General features: G+C 28.8%; 4 protein-coding genes across 5 annotated transcripts; all 4 read right to left on the reverse strand.

Annotated features, from left to right (window-relative positions):
- Positions 1 to 2200, reverse strand: LOC145745140 (actin-related protein 2/3 complex subunit 3-like). Its single transcript, XM_082563137.1, has 5 exons — positions 2112 to 2200; positions 1384 to 1523; positions 1192 to 1294; positions 736 to 862; positions 1 to 460 (listed from the first exon to the last, which is right to left on the reverse strand). The coding sequence occupies exons 1-5, from the start codon at positions 2115 to 2117 to the stop codon at positions 303 to 305; spliced, it is 534 nt and encodes a 177-aa protein (XP_082419263.1). The 5' UTR covers positions 2118 to 2200; the 3' UTR covers positions 1 to 302.
- A 346-nt stretch (positions 2201 to 2546) lies between these two features.
- On the reverse strand, positions 2547 to 4705 carry LOC145745839 (uncharacterized). Of its 2 annotated transcripts, XM_082564009.1 has the most exons (7): positions 4534 to 4705; positions 4291 to 4452; positions 4007 to 4066; positions 3674 to 3769; positions 3419 to 3571; positions 2964 to 3036; positions 2547 to 2816 (listed from the first exon to the last, which is right to left on the reverse strand). In XM_082564009.1, the coding sequence occupies exons 1-7, from the start codon at positions 4639 to 4641 to the stop codon at positions 2596 to 2598; spliced, it is 873 nt and encodes a 290-aa protein (XP_082420135.1). In that variant the 5' UTR covers positions 4642 to 4705; the 3' UTR covers positions 2547 to 2595. The 2 variants fall into 2 exon arrangements, with proteins under 2 accessions (XP_082420135.1, XP_082420134.1); XM_082564008.1 differs by having other exon boundaries at positions 4291 to 4705.
- Positions 4706 to 5235: 530 nt separating this feature from the next.
- On the reverse strand, positions 5236 to 10225 carry LOC145745141 (DNA repair protein XRCC1-like). Its single transcript, XM_082563139.1, has 16 exons — positions 10107 to 10225; positions 9726 to 9858; positions 9525 to 9589; positions 9128 to 9286; positions 8712 to 8801; positions 8458 to 8566; positions 8351 to 8391; positions 8175 to 8288; positions 7896 to 7998; positions 7572 to 7728; positions 7092 to 7279; positions 6590 to 6625; positions 6316 to 6415; positions 6046 to 6122; positions 5481 to 5595; positions 5236 to 5419 (listed from the first exon to the last, which is right to left on the reverse strand). The coding sequence occupies exons 1-16, from the start codon at positions 10155 to 10157 to the stop codon at positions 5236 to 5238; spliced, it is 1722 nt and encodes a 573-aa protein (XP_082419265.1). The 5' UTR covers positions 10158 to 10225.
- A 261-nt stretch (positions 10226 to 10486) lies between these two features.
- LOC145746075 (alpha-mannosidase 2C1-like) lies at positions 10487 to 18968 on the reverse strand. Its single transcript, XM_082564260.1, has 23 exons — positions 18845 to 18968; positions 18630 to 18761; positions 18345 to 18548; positions 17837 to 18014; positions 17356 to 17551; positions 17078 to 17184; positions 16557 to 16667; positions 16100 to 16309; positions 15936 to 15973; positions 15806 to 15863; positions 15187 to 15278; positions 14616 to 14793; positions 14118 to 14324; positions 13762 to 13936; positions 13366 to 13448; positions 12940 to 13148; positions 12451 to 12607; positions 11969 to 12105; positions 11605 to 11721; positions 11381 to 11460; positions 10966 to 11122; positions 10707 to 10802; positions 10487 to 10612 (listed from the first exon to the last, which is right to left on the reverse strand). Exons 1-23 carry the CDS (start codon positions 18949 to 18951, stop codon positions 10504 to 10506), a joined length of 3138 nt encoding a protein of 1045 aa, XP_082420386.1. The 5' UTR covers positions 18952 to 18968; the 3' UTR covers positions 10487 to 10503.
- Between the last annotated feature and the right edge of the window lie 18 nt (positions 18969 to 18986).

Genomic DNA, 18986 nt, shown 5'->3' on the forward strand with positions numbered 1-18986 from the left:
ATGCCCAAATTTTCTGTTAATATTAATCTTTATTATAACAAAAAGCAAAACAACTACATTTATTTAATTTATATATATTTAATATCACAAGTAGGATATACTGCAAGCCAATTTTGATTATTATTAATAGATTTCATTTTCTTGATAATCAAACAGATCTCCAATTTAAAACAATACGAGCAGCCTTAATATCTGGGTATAAGAATTAATATGTACATTATAATAGAAGGCATATAGTGCAAGAATGTGTCAATTACATAAAAGTCCATGAATATGTTAGACAGGGTAAGTAGTGGATTGATTTAACGGCCAGGGGCGGACAAGCTTTTTTCCATAAACTTTCGCTTGGAAAAGCACATCCACCATTTGCTGGGTTTGCCTGTTTGTGCGTCAATCACACGGTCCAATAATCGTTCGCCAGTCTCATGGCGTATTTGCAAGAAGTAAGCCTTCATTTGGTCTGAATGTTACATAACGTATATTTGTTGCAATATGTTTTTTTTGTATAAATTACAGGATATGTTTATTTTTTCTAAAGATTTTTACTTAAGTTTTTTTTTTAGTTTTTACTTGAATTTTTTAAATTATAAACTATTTAAACCCCAAAACATTTGTTCCTCTAAGTAATTTCAATAAAAACATTAAACTTATAATTGTTATTGACAGTGTTATAACTCATTTTGGTGTAATCTTTGATACAGTCTTAGTAATAATTTAACATTTGATTAATTATACCTGCATCACTTCTGCTTGTTGGTTTAGCGTACATCCCATTCAGTGGAAAGCCAGGGTCACCAGGAATATCATGAGGAGATACAGCAAGGGTGTACAACTCTTTTCTTCCTTGTTCTCGAGTAGAACACTACAACCCATACATATATTTTAGAAACTTGTGTTAATTGCCAATCAAAAAAATAAATAGCTAAAACTTTTTAACACAATCTGCTATTAAAAACGCAGTTTTTTAATTAAAAAAATAATAAAATTAATGCAAAAATGTAGATAATGTTTATATGCAAATAGATATGGCAAATAATAATTTAATAGCCTTTGTTTTAAAAACCTACTGCCTTTTCCAAAGGCTTAAAAATAACTTAAATTATAACTGTTTTTTTTTTTTTAAACCCACATAACTGCATGATAAAATATAGATGAAATTACCTATGCCATTTTAAAAATTTAAATAATTACCCTTTGCAGTTTCTTTAAGCACTCTGTGATGTACAAAGTAATGTAAATTAAAGTTCGATCTGCATTGGATTTAATCTCATAATTTCGGAAAAATATATTCGCTCTAAAATAAAAAATTAGGTTTTTAGTTCTAAAATGAATCAAGATTAACGGCAAAAAAAAATTTACGGATTGTTTTGGTTAACACTTTACCTAAAATATCCAATGGTCTCATCAATAATATCTGCAGTATTTGGAGGAAGTTTAGGGGCTGGACCTTTATGTTTGGAGCAAAGTGGAAGAAGAGCAACATTGCAGATGGAGCGATCGAATGTTTGAGAGGAATGATATGCCTATAATGAAATTTAAATTAATTTTTGTGTTGAGACACAATTTTTTTTCTCTTTTTATCTTTAATGTAGAAAAGTCGACCTTATGACCTTAACAAATATTAAACATGGAGTAACATTCGTGGAGCCCTATTAGCGTCATTCACCAGTTTAAACGAGAAGTATTAAAATAAATGCGAAAAGGGCGGAATGTACAAAAGAAGATTAGGCTAAGGTTTAAAAAATTCCACTCATTCCACATTTTATAAACTTGGCGGACGACGCTAATAGAGCGCCACATTCGTTACCCCACTAACAGACTCAAGTCTCTTATTGCCTTTGACAGTTTGGATATTATAGATTATGATTGTCCAATAGTTAAACTGCTGATTAAGTATTAGCAGAAGTTTACACCATTTCTAATGCCTTACTTAAGTGCGCTACAGAATAAGAGCAGTAGGGATCGAACCCTCGACCTAAATACGTAATATTCGTCTGTTCGTTATTTTTACCACTTCATCTAAACAATTACCGGTACGTTCTTGTTAGGCTAATGTAGTTATAACAACATTTAAAACACAACATTTACTACAGTAATAGCTGTGTACTTACCGGCATTTTCTTTAAAAATATCTTCGAGCTGTATTAAATTGTACACGGAAACAAATCTAAACCAAAATAACCCACCTATATCGAGTGAGGCTTATAGCACTTTTTGGTATTTTGTGACGTCACAGTCGACATGCTATAATTATTTAGAGTTCAGAATAATATAAATTAAAAGACTTGTTTTCTAGGCTAGTACGCGGTATTTTAAACAACATCTTTAATTTCTTTCGGTTAAAGATAACTATTGGGGGTGTCACTGTTTGGTAAAAGTCATACTTACCTCCATAACAACTTGAATGGGTCTCTTCCACTTGCACTGTAAAAACAATACGCTGAGCACAATTTAAAGTTTGTTTTAGTTATATTGTATTAATACAAGCACAAAGGCAATAGTAAACTATGCACATTTATTTGATACATTCCAACTATACTGCAATATAAGTAACAACTTTATCTGATTAAATAAAAGTCTAAATGATTATTTGTTTTAAGGTGCTCTTTTGTGTAGCGGAGAAGCCATAGGTGGTGGAATCTGTTTGTTGACATGTTGCTGGTACTGTTGTTGTTGAATTTGTTGCTGAGGTTGTTGTTGAAATTGTTGCTGAGGCTGTTGCTGCTGGTATGGTTGTTGTTGAAAATTTTGCTGTGGTTGTTGTTGAAATTGTTGCTGATATTGTTGTTGTTGGTATTGTGGCGGTGGCTGATTTCCTTTTAAAAGATAACAAATTTAACTACTTAATTGGAACCACAAGACTATCAACAAAGTTACTTGCTTTAGCCTACACTTAAAAAGCAGATTATACTTTAAAATATTAATATTGTGAGCCAATGCCATTTCGAGATAAAAGTTATTACCGTATTGCTGGCCTTGGTATGGATTTGCTGGGTATGGGTTGTAAAATACTCTCTCAGGTGGGCGTGTATGAATCTAAGAAAATATTTGTTATATTCATTATATAAAAGGGTTTTAAGAAAACAGATTTGGTTAGCAACCGGTAGCCTGATGTGGTGGTCATAACAATTTGCTTCACAACATGAGGTCATGGTTGCGATCCCCAATGCTCTTGAGTAAGACGCATAAACGGCTCTCTGCAGAGCCAATACTTAATCAGCAATTCAATTATCGGACATTTGTAACCGATAATATCCCATACTTCCAAAAGTAAATCGAGATTGGGTCGGGGTCACTGTTGTTGCTCTATGTTTAGGTGGTGAAATCAACTTTTCCATATCGAGAACAAATAAATGTAAAAAACAAAAAAATATCAAAATGTATAAAAAGATGCTGCTTGGTTTGTTTAACAACTTACCGGTACACAACATTGACAACACGAATCACAACAGAAATCATCTCCGAAAGGAACATAAATTTTTTTCTCGTAAACTAGACCTGTTATGCAAACTGCCAAAGCTGCCAATGAAGTCAGGGTTTGAATGATTGAAAAGCCAAAAGCAACACCACCCTACAAAATAACAACAATCCAAATTGATTAAATAACGGGAAAATATATTATTAAAACAATGAAAATGGGTAAAAACAAATTATCAACCTTACTTATACTTACATTTATACTATTAATAGAAGCAAATGTCGAGGCTAAAAGAAAAAGCAATGATGAAAAGGTTATTCCCAATATTTTAAACACTCTGTGAGACACCACCTTAAATAAAAAAATAACAATATACAGAATGCTTTAAGGCTTGATTTTAGGCCAAATTTGGTCGAGTAAGTTATAGTTAAATTTACAGCAAGCAGTATACATTAGCAACACTTTATTAGGCTTCAAGACGAATCATTCTTAATTGTTTAAGCGGTAGTCTAGCAGTAGCGTATAAATTTTTGCTAACATTTAAAAGTAATTTTTAGTTGGGCAGCAAAAGTTGTTAAAAATACTTACTACAGCTTTATTCGCGTTTTGTTTTGCCGCGGCAATAGCTAAGCAACCAGAAACAAGCACCTAAATAAAGTTTTTAAATAGTTAAACATTTAATTTAAAGTAAAAGCGGCAACGAAAAATCTCAAAGCGGGAAAACCAAAAAAAAAATGATCCTAAGCTTAAAAAATAACGTGTAGCCTAATTATAAACCCCTCCCTTCACTTTCATGAAGAGCTAGGGTAAGGTACACCTATTTTTAAATTATTCTTTTAAACATAAAATCCTTTAAAATAAACAAAAATTACCGATATGCCACACCAAAATCCTTCTCCTGTTGTGAAGATGTAACGTCTCGTGTAATATTGGTTTGAACCCGAAGTATACGCGTACGTTATTACATTTGGGTCGTATAAACCCAACACAAATCCACAAATAAACAAAGTGATTGCAAGAGCTATTTCAACAAACTGTAAAATCAAATTGCAGTCTCTAAAGTTTAAAAACATAAAATGTAACAAACATTCAGTAAATGTGAAGTTAGTTATTACCCCGAGTTTGCGAAGAATATTTCTGTAAGAGCTTTCCAAAATTGTATTAGTTTCGCCATTATTTGAAGAAGTAGGATTTGTTGTGCCTTGTGGTGCTGGTTCAGTCATTTTCTTTTTATATTGCTGGAATACTTAATAACCTTGTTTCAAATACTTTTCTAAGTAAATTTCAGTGTTTATTTACTTCCTTGAACAACTGTTCTTTATCTTTCCTTTTAGTAAGTACATTGTATTATACGTAGGCAAAACAGGATATAAAGACATCCTTATAGACACTATTGTTATTTCCATTCATATAATATTACATTGATTTGGTTTGTATTTAAGCTTTATGCAATGTGTAAAGCTAGTTAAAGAGAATTAAGTTACCAATTTAAAATTGCTGCTGGGTAAAAAATAAAACAATCGGTTTATTATTGGACCACATGTGATAAAATATAACTTTCGGCAGAGGTCCCAATTGTTACAATACGTTTTGCTTACTAGTAAATTTAACAAAAATTGTTAAACATTTCTCTAACCGCATATTACTATTAGACACCTAATACCTACCACTTCTTATTATTTAGCTTGTATTCATTTTACTTGTTGATGATGTTGCCTAATATACATTTGCCTACTATTCATTAAACTTGTAATTTTTTAACACATGCAATTAAAGTAGTGTAATACTTTTATTAGAAAACTTCTTATTAGAAAAAATCAGTCCTTTATCGTATATTTATCATAAGAAATTCTTTGTTTTGCTTTGCTACATTCGAATACCCACATTGGTTTTATAAACATAATAGCTGAATTATTTGCAATAGCATCATCAAATGTAGAATCCCATGAATTTTCAGTGATAACTATTTCCACATCGTCACTCATATATTTCTCAATAATTCTAAATTTAAAAAATATTAGAAATAATATTTGATAATTAAAATATTATACTTTTTGCTTACCCCCCACAAGTAATAATATGTCTTGTCAACAATCTTTCAACCCCCAAAGGGAAATCCCCTACCAACATAAATCGAACATCGTTGAAATATGAGGGTAAATCCGTATTGTCGTTACCTAAATAAAAAACAACCTCAGGTTTATAATACACTTATTTAAATTTTGTTACACTGTTGGTTTAATATAGTAGTCATTATACATAATTTACACCTAAGACCAAATTTTTAACTTTTTTAATACAACACAAATTTAGAATATTGCAGTTTATGACTTTAAAGCTAAAATACAGAGCAGCATTTGTTACCCCGACCCAGTCTTGAGATGATCTTAGAAGTTCAAGATATTAGTAATTATATTTGCACAATAATTAATCTAATGATTGGTTTTCGACAGAAGTTTATATTTATAGCACAGTTTATACCAAAGTGCTGCAGCGTGAAAGCAGTGGGGATTGAACCAAAGACCTCATGTAAAAAACCCAAGTGTTTTAACTACCACAATATGCCACCGGGTATCTTAACTATATAAATAAGTTTATTGAAAAATAAAAAATATTTGTATATATACCATTAGTTTCTTCATCTGTGCTAACATCATATGGATCCACATCTTTGGTAGGTTCAACTTTGCTTCCCATATATAATCTAAACATAATACAAATAATACATTTTACATTTAATACTGATATATGTAAATTATTGCCACTAGCATATGAAATTAAAAATGAAGTAGTTAGATTGACAAGAGTTGTGAACCTAAAAAAGTACTGGCAGTTAAAATAGTTTTCTAAGTTATTATTGTCTAAATTTTTGTTTTAAAATATAAACATTTAAATACTGGTTTTCTGTGTCTGTATCTTCATCAGTACTTTCATCATAAATATTTTTCGATGCAGTAGTTGTTAGTTTATCTTCAATTATGTCATCAGTATCAGAGTCTGAGTTATTCAAAAAAATAATATATATTTTTTTAAAAATAATTCTTTTTTTGTCATGGGATTTTTACATACCAGTATTAGGCTAGAAACTGTGCAACAAGACTATAAAATTTATACAACACTGGAGGTTTTATTATAGCAACTCTCAACTAATATTTGCCTGTGATAATTTACCTGCCCCCCACAAATGGCATTTTTTTCTTTGTATACCTGTAGATTGGACATACATAAATATATATATATAGTAACCGGCAGCATGGTGTAGTGGTAAAAACACTTGCTACACTACCATGAGGTCCTGCGTTTAATCCCCACTGCTTTTATGCTGTAGCACCTTGAGTAAGGCGCTATATAAACAGTATGAACTCCTGCTGAGCCAGCACCAATCAGCAGCATAATTATCAGGCAATTATAATCTATAATATTCAAAACTGCCACAGGCATCTTGAGACAGGGTCAGGGTAACAGTTGTTACTCTATGTTTAAGCCTTGCATTCGACCTTCCCACATCGAGGATAAAAATATATACAAAAATAAAATATTGTCCACTAAAATATTGTGCACTCCATTATATATATTATTATTTAACTTTCTTCATGTGCTTTAAAATTAAACCCACAATTTACAACATTTTTAAATATTTTAACTTATTTTAAAATAGTTTAAATTGTCTTACCTTCTTTTAAATTATTTTCATCTTCTGATTCTGATTCACTGTTAAAATTCATTTTCGGGTTCCAATTGTATTTTTTCCATGAAATAAGTTTTTTCTGTTGAGCACAATCTTGAATCCATTTTGAATCTACAACGTTTCCATTTTCATTTACTACCTTAGCAAATTTTGGAGTGTTTCGAAAAGCACATCTAAAAATTACCAGATATATTTTTAACAATTTAATAAAAATTTAATATCTATTTTTTAAGTAAATTAAAAAAATCTTTTGCCTTAGACTATCATTGAAATTTCGTCTTTTTAATTATTTATAAAGCTTTAATTAAGATGGAAAAGTAATTTTTTTGGCAGTGTAAAAAAAAAAAAATTATTACATATAGATCAAAAGGTCTTAACTAAATTTAAAAAATCTAAAATGACTTTATTTAATATCGCATTTTACAATTTACCTGTATAAAAATTAAAACAAAAAAATATACTTACATCAAATGTGTACAGGTTGAATCCCAATCCCTTCTATACAATGCTCCCATTCTTATTGCTTTATCTCTAATTTCACCTCTTTTGGGATTTTGGAATCCACTTAAAGCTATCACCACTCCCTCTAATATCTCATTATACGGAACATTTGATTTTTTAGCTAAGACATTTACAAAAAAATGATATTAAGTTATTTAACCGTAAATAATGTTTTTAATTTACCAATCTTTACAAATTAATTTAACTAAGTTATTAGATTTTTATTTTTAATACTTAGGTAAAAAATGATATAGCAACTAAACTAAACGCAGATTTTTATAAATTGACCTGTTTTAGTTTTTGTTGTTGTAGGTTTGGTTTCAGTTTTTACTGCTTTAGTAAACGTTGGTGCTTGTTTTATAGGAGTGTCTTTTTTGAAAACTGCAGGTTTCTTTAAGTAAAGACATTATAAAATCAAATATTAAAGTGAATAAAAAAGTTTCCAAAATTTTTAGAATAAGCGCTGAAACAAATTTTTTAAACGTTTTTATTAATATTTTCCCCAAAATTTTTAGATATTTTAATTTACTAATAGATAACAAAAATCGCAATTTTTATTTATCTTACAGGTGTTAAAATTGTCTTTTGTTCAATTTTTCTTTTCTTTGGAGTGTCATTCTCTTTTTTAAATTCTTTTTTGATCGTTGCAACCTGAGGTGTTGCTTGAGTTTTGGTGTTCTGCTAAAATAAAAATATTTACAACATTATAAAATGAATATATTAATAAAAAAACTAAAACGTACCTGAACTGGGCCGATTTTTCGTTTTCTAGTTGGCTCTTCCACTAAATAAAATCATAAATTTTTTAGGGTGACCTTCATTTTATTTAGTTAAATAAATATAAACTTACCTTTTGGTAAAGCTTGTTTAATTTTGAATGCTGAAGGTGATGCAGTTTGACCATTGGATTCACTTTTTAACTTGAACATTCCAAATGTCTTTGTCTCTTTTTCAGATGTCTGCTAAATAAATTTTAAATCAATAAATAAGCTTAAATACATTCAAAAAAAAAATTTTAGTTAAAAAATTTGGCCTTAAATGTAGGCCTAGTAAGATCTGGCTTTAAAAAAGAAATAAATTATTAAAAAAAAAAAATTAACAAACCATCGAAGCTTCAGGTGAAACATCAGTTGTTAAAGTTTCTTCTTCTTCGTGAGTGTAAACTTTTATAAAAGATAAACCATAGGTTGTGTGCTGTAAAAAGTAATAACAATATTATTTTTTGTATAAAGTTATCCTTAATGTAGAGGGCTAACTTTACAGCTAAAACTTTGGGTGACATTTTTTACTTTAACCCAGTCCAAAGTTAACGTTGGCAGTTTAGCACTTAATCAAGGGTGCTGCAACATAAAGGCAATGAAAATTAAACCTATAATCTTATATAGTGAAGCTCAGTGTTCTAACTACTACACTATAAGATAGGCCATGGTGTTTTCAAGTTTACGACTACGAAAAAAACTAACTTTTTATTAAAAAGCAGCTGGTGAAGTACAAGATCAGTATTTTATATTGAAATTTACCTTATTGAATGGTTGAGTGCAAACCACTTTTACACGATCCCACTTTTCAGATGAAACAGTTTGAGATAGTTTATCTTTATCGAACATTCGAACTCTGTTCAATCCAACTCCATTCCTACTATCAACAGGACTCGTAAAAGCAGATGCAACAAGAATAACCTAAAAATTAGATTATGTTTGCACAGTAGTGACAGTGTAACATAAATATTTCAAAACCTAAGGTTGAGGGTTCAAATCACATTACAAAATCTCATAAACTTTTTTAATAAAATTTTAAATTTCATAAACCAAAATTAGTTATTTCAATATACTATGCTAAAGTGTTTATTTTGTGAACATTAAATTAAAGGTAGACCAAAATGATTACTCCACAGTTATATTAAAATTGTTTTATTACCTGATAGTTTTCAGCATCACTTGAACGACTCACAAGTATTTCAATAAAAGCTGAACCCTCATTACCTAGAAAAAAATAAATTTATAAAAATTAATAAAAAACTAAAAATATTTAAAAAAACCTAAACAAAAAATATCTAGATCACTTGGACTATTTTGAAGTAAATTTAGTATTTTTATCTCACACAGGCAACACTCTTACCTATGTCAATTGATTTAATCTGGATTGCTTTTTGTAGTTGTAATATCACAGAAGCTTGTCGTTCCCCTGCTTTTTCACATTTCCATTTCTGAACACTGTTTCCTCCCAGTAGCAAATTAGATGCTTTGTACACCTAAATTTAATGCAATTACTAACAATATTAAACTTACTCCATATGGTAATAAATAACTTTGTGTACGAAAGCAATTTATGTTAATATTAAACATGTTTATGGTAGGTATTCAAAAAAGAAAAATTATTTTTTTTAAATCGAAAAATTAAAAATTTTTTTTTTTAAATGTGTATGACAGGTAATTAAAAATGTGAACTTCAAAAAAATTGAATAAAATTTTTTTATTGAAATTTGTAACATTTGCTTACCCTGTCCTCACTACTGAATGACACCACATGCTTGAACTTGACAACAGGCATAGTTTTTATCACAACAATAATAAACTTAAATTAAAAACTCTGTAAAATATTTAACAAGTTATTATAAAAATTTTGTAGACATAAAAGATTACATTATGGTAAATGCAGAAAAAAATTATATACAGAAAAAATTACACAAAAATAAACAAATTTAAGTACATGAAATATATATATATATATATATTTCCTACAGCATAAGAGCAATGGGGATCAAACCCAGTACCCCATGATTGAAGCCAAACCCAGAAAATATGTAAAAATTTTATACATGAGCATTGTGTTTTACAGGTTAGTTCTGCATACAGATGTAAAAAGCAAAATGATTTGCAATCAAATATAAAACAAGCTAAACAAAAGAAATCAAAATAGTTTGAAACTGGAAAGGTTTAAAATCCAGATAAATTGATTGGTTTTCATAATTTAGTTTTTCTCCTAATTCTTCTAAAATATTGCACCTAAAAATATTTTTAAATGATTTGCAATTTAAGTTGTAAGAGTGCTCTACATAATATAAAATGATTATTCTGAATTTTAAATTATGTAACTTACCTATGAGCTGTCTTAATAGAAAGATGAGGAAATAAAACTTGTACATTATAAGCTGAACCACCAAATGCTTCATACAAGCGAATCAAAATACTATCACTAAACATTTTAAATTTAACATTTAATCACACATGTATAATTTCAAAATACTAAATATATAACATTTTAAAAATAAAAAAAAATGGTTAAATTTTGCACTACAATATATTAAACCAAACTTAAAAAATTATGATTTTAAAAATATTTATTTTAGTGTACTAACTTGTGAATGTCAGATTTTTTGCAGGTTTCCAAAATGACCGATTTGTCAGAAACCTTTACAAATGAAAATGGTTTTAGGTTATGATCACATTTAAACAAATGTAAAGGATAGTTCATCTGATATGATTCTCTGATAACATCTGCTTCTTGAAAGCTTCCTGTAATTAAGATAATCTGTTGTGTAAAAAATTAGAAAAACAATTTGAAACATATATATTATAAGCTATTGTTAAAATTTTTTTTTCCGTCCCAATTAAAATAGAGTGCAAGTCGCTTAAAATATAAATAATATATTACTTGAAATTTTAAAAACAAAATATAACAAAAAAAATAAGAAAAATTTGTAAACTAGTCTGACATGTTTAATACCACTTTTATTAAAAACTAATAAAAATGTTTAAAAACTAATATTTTACCTTTATGTGGTATAACAGCATATGTAAAAATATGGATTCCCATATCAGCATTACCATCTGGTGCTTTGGGAGATCGTAGCCTGAAAAAAATAATAATATTTTAAAACTTAATAAAATATAAAAAAGTGTTAAAACATTACTAAAATATAGTATTCTAGGTCTTCATTATTATTTATATGATTTAAATGTAAAATTAATTTTAATAATTAAAACTAAAAACTTACAAAGAAAGACGCATCGTATTTCCAAAAGCTGAATATCCATATTTTGAATCATTAATAATAGAGACACCGAGATTGTGTTGTGAAATGTCAGCCCATTTGTGACCCCATACTTCAAACCTAAACAAAATAAAACACAAGCTTTTAATCTTAAAAATATAAACAAAAACTCGCGCAAATTTTGCATATTTTTTTGTTAACCAATGCATTTATTTATTAAAACCAATTAAGTAACTTTGTAAATAAACACAATTAACAAAAAAAGAAAATAAATTAAAAAATGCAAGCCAGAAAAGTTACCTGTAGGTCTGCTAAAACTATTTTTCATATTAAATAAAACTCTTTAAATATATAAATACTTTATCACCTTGCTGAATCCCATGATGTGTTCTGATGGGTAGGGCGTTCAATATGACCAAATTGAATCTCATAAGTTGCTTTATTTGAGCGAACATTCCACGGAAATTCGACTTTTAAAAACTTATGATTTTCATGCCAATCAACCTAAAAATTAAAAATCATAACAAAAATTTAAATAAATATAGGACAGTAATTTAGCTGCAAAATGTAATATCTTTTTAAATTTAATGTCTTAGGTAGATTAAGAAAAACATAAACTCTAATATTTTGTAGAAATTAATTGGTAGAATTATAAACAAAATATATTTTTAAGAACAACAATATCCAAAATAAGCTAAGCTAAAAGAGAACTTTAAAAATTATTACATATTTATAGCTATTTTAAATCTTTGGGTAAAGCTAGATTTCTTTAAAGATAATAAGTTATAACGTTTATATACAGAATATTCCTTTATACATAGAGTTAATTGTTGTTATACAGAACATTACCTCGGTTTTAAATTTTACTATGGAAGAATTAACTTGCAAGGAAACAGTTTGGGTTAATTTACTTTTTTTCCCAACACCAATCACAAATTTACACTCAATTTCAAATTCATTTTCTTTAACTATCATCAAAGGCTCAAGTAAGTTGTCAACTATTTTTCTGTAAATAAACAAAAAAATGATTTTATTACAAATATATTTCTGATTTTAATTAGTTGTGAATAAATTTAAGGTTTTGTGTTAATTTGGCCTAGAGACAACCTAATTCTGTACATCTAAACCTGATGACAACTCAGCCCTAATCATATATACCTTACGACCCTCTAAAAAAATTTAGTACCGTAAAGTACTAAAAAGAATTATCAAGGACTATAAGGTAAAAAAATCTGTCAAGGACGATATAGTACAATTCCTATTTTTTGCTAAAATTATTTTACAAATTAAATTTAGGGTTTATCCACAATTACATTGTTTGTCCAAATACTTATTAACCTTGTTTCTAGATGATAATCCATTACATCCCAAGCATCCCAATATAATGGAACATCATCGAAAATCACCAACTGGTTAGCAAACTGTCCTGGTGATACACATTCCTCTTTTACACCATTAGTAATTGTAAATAAATGGACCATTCTACCATATTTGTCCAAGTGACATTCTATTAGGTTGTTGGTAATAATAATCATACCATCTTCTTGCTTAAATACCAAAAAAAACTTGTTAATTTTTTATCAAACTATTATGTAATATAAACAGTAAAAACTTCTGCCCAGCCCAAAATCGATAGGTAATTTACTTGCAACATAGACAATAATATCCAAAGTTAGCCTTCTCACACCAACATTGGCTTTTCTACATCAAGAATAAAAATAACCTACAAAAAATATTGTATGTCAAACTTCCATAGAAAATTACCTTTGATACTGATATTTGTTCATGTAATATTTCTGTTGAATTATCTAAGGAACCAAAACCCATTGAAGGAATGTTAACTAACACTGCAAAATAAAAAAAAATGATCTGTAATTTAGAGTAATTTAACCAATGTATTGAAGAATTTTGCTGCTCTTATGCTGTAGTTATCATGCTGCTTTTATGTTGTAGTGACATTGAGTAAGGCGCTATAAACGTTATAAACTCCTGCTGAGCCAGCACTTAATCAGCAGCATAATTACCGGCAATTATAGTCTAAAATATCCCAAACTGCCAAAATCGACTCAAGGCTGGGAGGGTAAATGATGTTACTTTATATTAAGGTTGTGCTGTCAACCTTACCACATTGAGGATAAATAAATATAAAAACGTTGTCACCTTGTTTGCCATTATATAGGTTGACAATTTCTTTTCGGTCCCATGGTAACGTGTTAATAACGACATCAGATTGCTCATTTGATTTTGTACCAAATAAATACAGCAATGCGGTATCTACAATTTGTTTTCCCTCAGTTAAAACTTGCTCATAAATTCCAATAGCATCTTTATTAACCTATAGGATAACAATAATAAAAATTAAAGTTTCCACCAGATTTTTTCATAAATAAAAATTAAATAAATTTTAACATATAAGTATATCATACTATTTTAATATACCACATTAAAGAATAACCTCTAAATTTAGAATATAAAAAAATATATAAAAAAAAATAAAAAAATAAAAAATAACTTACCATTTCAATAGAACTGCCTGGTAAAACATCATGAAATTGATTTAACAAAACCAATTTCCACAATATTTCTATTTCTTTTTCAGGATATGTAAAATGAGAATTAGAATCCAATTTTAAGTTTTCACATTTGTCAGATAAATAAGCAAGAGTGCATAAAAACTCAATGTCGTGCAGTAGAACTTCACAGCGCCGATTGTTTTTCTTAATCTGAAGAAAAAAAGATATTTATAATGTGGTGGCAAGGTGTATTTTTGTGAAATAATATAATGGTTTAGACACTAAACTTTTTAAGGGTTTTGAATTCCATTCCTTCTGCTTCCTTGTTATAATAATAATACACTACTATTTTATCAATAGCTTAAACTGATGACATAAAGCAGTGGACTTGAGAAACTAATTTTAATTATGAATAATTGGAAAAACTAAATTACACTTGCCATGATCACTCTATAACGTCAGCTTTTTTACATCAAAGCTAAATACCCATACTCCTCTTACCTTTGCAAGTGAAGTGTAAGTTCCATTATGTAGCTCTAAAAACAATTCCCCAGACCAACTACAAATATTTTTGCCATCTTTTTGAACTTCAGCGAAAAATTCATCTGGGTTAGATAGTTTCACTTTAGGCAAACCAGCACAATCTTTCATTCGAGAATGACGTTGTAGCATTGCTTCCCTATTGAGAGTTGTACTCAAAAGTTTAGTCTATAACCATGAAATTAGCAGGGGTGTGTAGTAGTTAGAACATTTGATTCACTACATGAGGTCCTGGGTTCGGTTCCAACTGCCCTCATGCTGTAGCACAATTGAATAAGATGTTATTTACAGTATAGACTACTGCTTAGCCAACAATCATTCAGCAGTTTGATTATCAGACAAATATAATCTATATTATCTAAACACTGCCAAGGGCAACTCGAAACTTGGTCGTAGTAACTGTTGTGTTACTCTATGTTAAGGTCCTGGAGTTTACCTTTTTACATCAACAATAAATAAATACAAAAAATCAAAAAAGCAAACAAAAAACAGGGTTTTAAAAATAATACAAAAATAAAATGTTTAAACTAACGTTGGGCCACCACCTCCATCTCCATGACCAAATAAAAACATTGAACAATCAACTCTTCCCTTGTCACTGTTGTTATTCATTGTTTTAATCAACTATAAATAAGAAAGTAAACATATAAAAAAAGTGTAGTTAAATTCAACTTTTTTTAAGCAACTAAAAAATTATTATAACCAGAGTCCATTTTTAGTACATAGTTACTAATACTGCCTTAGGTTACAACATTAATCTCTTAAGAATTAAGAGCGTGGCGTGGGGTAGTGGTAAGAACAGCGTGGGGTAGTGGTAAGAACACTTGCTACCCCACACATGAGGTCATGGGTTCAATCCCCACTGCTCTTATGCTGTAGCACCCTTGAGTAAAGTGCTATAAACAGTATGAACTCCTGCTAAGCCAGCACTTAATCAGCAGTATAATTATCGGGCAATTATAATTTATAATATCCCAAACTTCCACAGGCAACTCGAGACTGGGTCAGAGTAACTGATGTTACTCTATGTTTAAGTCGCGCATTTGACTTTCTCACATCGAGGATAAAGATATATACAAAAAAAAAAATTAACTTAAAGTAAAAGTTTGAAAATTACACAATATAATATAAAATAAGAAAAATCTAGTGACCTCGTGTGGTGACATTTCCATTCCATATGATTCACCGGGTGGAAAATGAGTCAAAATCCTATAATAAAATATAGACAAAAAGACTTAAGTTTTTTAAATACTTTAAATAAAGTAAATAAAATTTGCTAACCTTGAACCATTTATTCCTTCCCAATAAAAAGTGTGATGCTAAGACAGAAATAAAAATAAAAAAATTATAAGTCAAATTCAATAAAAATGTTTTAATATGCTTAAAAGTTTACTTACAAAAACAAAACAATATTATTTTGAACTAACAAAACAAAATTAACGTACCGGAAATTTATTTACTAAATTCCATGAAAGTTTCTGTGTTAAAAAACTTTTTATTCCGGATTGTTCCATAATCTGTGGAAGATTTCCAGAGTAACCAAAAGTATCTGGGAGCCAGAATTCACGGCAATAAATTCCAAATTCTTCGTGAAAAAACTTTTGGCCGTAATGAAATTGTCGGACCATTGATTCTCCGCTTGGCAAGTTACCATCCTTAAAATAAACAAAAGATTCATGAATGAATAAAGATTATAATTATCATGGGTTTTGCTTTGCAACTCTTCTTAAATTAAACAAAACAAAAAACTAAATAAAAAACTAAACAAACAAAAAACTAAATAAAAACCATTTCGTACAGTATTATAATTTACTGTAATATATAATTTTTTTTTAATTTAAAAATGACAACGTTTCTCAGTGAATACAAAATTAACTTTAAAAATTAAAACTTCAAACCTACCATTTCAACCCATGTACCTCCAACGGGAATAAATTGACCTTTTTTCACATAAACTTTAATCTCGTCATAAATTTTGGGATAGTTTTCTTTTACCCACTGATATTGTTGGGCCTAAAAACCAAAAAACAATAAAATGTTAATAACTTAAATTGTTGCCCAATTATACCAAAGTAGTTTGCAATAGCTTTTTAAAAAATATTGATTTTTTATTGTTTACTGTCATGAAATGACCACATTTGTTGTATTTTTTTGTTGAAAACCCAACTTCACTAAGGATAAACCTATGCTAACCTTAATCAATTTCTGGCTAACTTTGGCTGTATTGCTTATAGCGCCTTACTCGAGAGCACCTTGACATGGAGGCAATTAAAATTGAACATAAAACTCATATCAATAAAAGTTCAACCATGTTACCTTATAACCACTTTACCTAACTATTTTTACAATCATGTGTAAAGCCTATTATTCAAAATACCTAAAGTAATATTTTTAAATAAAATTGTTTTTAAATTACTACATACTTGTGAACAAGCGAATTTAAATTGTGCATATTTTTTCATGAGGTGAACAACTGAGATCCAACTTCGTGCACATTTTCTTTTAGTTTCAGCATAAGGCCACAACCAAGCTTAAAATATGTCAATATTTTAAATTTTTAGAAACAAAAATAATTTTAAAAAATTAAAAAAAATTTTCCAAATAATAACTGATATTTAATCTAATTCAAATGACAATTAAATATATTATATTTCATATTTAATTATTCTTTAGAATTTGGTAAATATAAAAAAGATTGTACCTGTATCAATATGGCAGTGTCCTATTGCATAAACCGTATGCTGACTGTCATGATTAGATTGGTTAAAATATTTTAATGCAATCTGATGTGAATCTTGGTAAGATTGTCGGGTGAAATTAGATGTAACCAGGAGGTTGATGATGTCATTTGCTGTGTATAACGCCTGCATACCTCTTTGGCTTTCCTCAGGTAATGCCTAATAAAAGTTAAATTTTTATGCGTATTATCTATGATGGAGTATAGTGGACGATATAATATAAGAAACCATTTTATATGCCCTACAAAATAAAATAAACTGCAGTTTGTGGTGTGCAGGTAAATTATCTCGAAATAATAGCAGTTAGAAAATAAGACTAAATTATGATGATTGGGCCATCAACTAGAATTTTATAAAAACGTTGTAGCAATCTTTTAAATATATTTATTAGGTTCGCTACAATTAATTTAACCTAAATAATGGTAAAAATCTGCTTTACTTTACCTTGACTATTTCATACAAAACTTGAAGATCCAAATAACATTCATTAGCTTGTTGGTTTACACAAATAAGTTCAAGTTGATTTAGAGTAAATTGTTTGTTCATGTTGGGAGGTTTGATCATCCCATTATCACCTTCACCCAACTCTCTATTGCATGCCATTTCAATTACAAATTCAACACTAAAAAGTTAAAAACAATATTGAATGATAATTTAAAAAAATGGAGGTGTAGTGGGTAAAGTACATGTCTTTTCTAAATAAGGGTTTTTAGTTTGATTTCCACTGCTTCAATGTTGTAGGCTTTTATTAAGTTTAATACAAACTCCTTTTATGCCATTTGCTAGTTGGAAGAATAATTTTTTAGACATTACAATCAATAATATTCTAATGAAACAAATTTCATGCTATGTTTAGGGCGTGAAGTCGACCTTTTCACATTATTGATAAAGAGGTGCTTAAAAATAAAATTAAAAATTGATGATGATCGAAGGTTTATAAATATATATTTACCAATGCTTATCTTCTTTACTCAACTTCTCAGTCAGTGTGTAAGTTTTTTTACATCCATGATCAGATAGAGAGGAAAAACTGAACACAGGATCTCCATTCCTCCACAACATTGCTTCGCATCCCGCATCCCAAACAAGATCAATCTTCTCTTCCTCCCAACTTGGAGGAATGTTAAAGGATGTTTTAAACCAATGTGTAGAAAACCTTAAAAGAAAAAATTTGTTTAAAGGTCTAGTTTTTTACTATTTACCTAAGTTATAAAACATTTTAGAATTATTTTTTTACGTTGGTCGAAATGAATCCCCAATATTAGCTTTTGAAAATAAATCTTTATTTTTCATAGCATCTGCATAAGGTATTCTGTCAGTAGGTCCATAATGAAAAAGCGTTGTTGGCGATAAAGTTGCTTTAAATCTCCTGTAATAAATAAAATTAAATAGTTATGTTGTATTTAATACTTAACTTAAACACAAAGCTTTTTAAGTAAAATTAATAATCACCTATTGAATATGTTGACATCGGTAAAATAAGTGTCTGAAATAAATTTTTCAATTCTTTCTAAACTTGTTCTTTTGTGCTTGAATCGTACATGTTCTTGTGAACTCATTTTTATAAAATTCCTATAATTAACAGCTTAAATGT

The sequence above is a fragment of the Corella eumyota genome, chromosome 3 (assembly GCF_963082875.1).
Source record: "Corella eumyota chromosome 3, kaCorEumy4.1, whole genome shotgun sequence".
NCBI lineage: Eukaryota > Metazoa > Chordata > Ascidiacea > Phlebobranchia > Corellidae > Corella > Corella eumyota.

Excerpts from the sequence above, each read along its gene's own strand:
- LOC145745140 (XM_082563137.1), bottom strand. Across the intron at positions 1,295-1,383 it reads GAGACCATTGGATATTTTAG|AGCGAATATATTTTTCCGAA; the intron begins GTAAAGTGTTAA and ends TTTTTATTTTAG. Across the intron at positions 461-735 it reads AACAAGCAGAAGTGATGCAG|ACCAAATGAAGGCTTACTTC; the intron begins GTATAATTAATC and ends TGTAACATTCAG.
- LOC145745839 (XM_082564008.1), bottom strand. The coding sequence starts at position 4,641 with ATGACTGAACCAGCACCACAAGGCACAACAAATCCTACTTCTTCAAAT. Across the intron at positions 3,572-3,673 it reads CTTCTATTAATAGTATAAAT|GGTGGTGTTGCTTTTGGCTT; the intron begins GTAAGTATAAGT and ends GTTATTTTGTAG. Across the intron at positions 2,817-2,963 it reads ATACCAAGGCCAGCAATACG|GAAATCAGCCACCGCCACAA; the intron begins GTAATAACTTTT and ends ATCTTTTAAAAG.
- LOC145745141 (XM_082563139.1), bottom strand. The coding sequence starts at position 10,157 with ATGCCTGTTGTCAAGTTCAAGCATGTGGTGTCATTCAGTAGTGAGGAC. Across the intron at positions 6,626-7,091 it reads TGAAAATAATTTAAAAGAAG|GTATACAAAGAAAAAAATGC; the intron begins GTAAGACAATTT and ends TCCAATCTACAG. Across the intron at positions 5,420-5,480 it reads CATATTATTACTTGTGGGGG|AATTATTGAGAAATATATGA; the intron begins GTAAGCAAAAAG and ends TTTTAAATTTAG.
- LOC145746075 (XM_082564260.1), bottom strand. The coding sequence starts at position 18,951 with ATGAGTTCACAAGAACATGTACGATTCAAGCACAAAAGAACAAGTTTA. Across the intron at positions 13,937-14,117 it reads CAGGCAGTTCTATTGAAATG|GTTAATAAAGATGCTATTGG; the intron begins GTAAGTTATTTT and ends GTTATCCTATAG. Across the intron at positions 13,149-13,365 it reads AACAAATATCAGTATCAAAG|CAAGAAGATGGTATGATTAT; the intron begins GTAATTTTCTAT and ends TTGGTATTTAAG.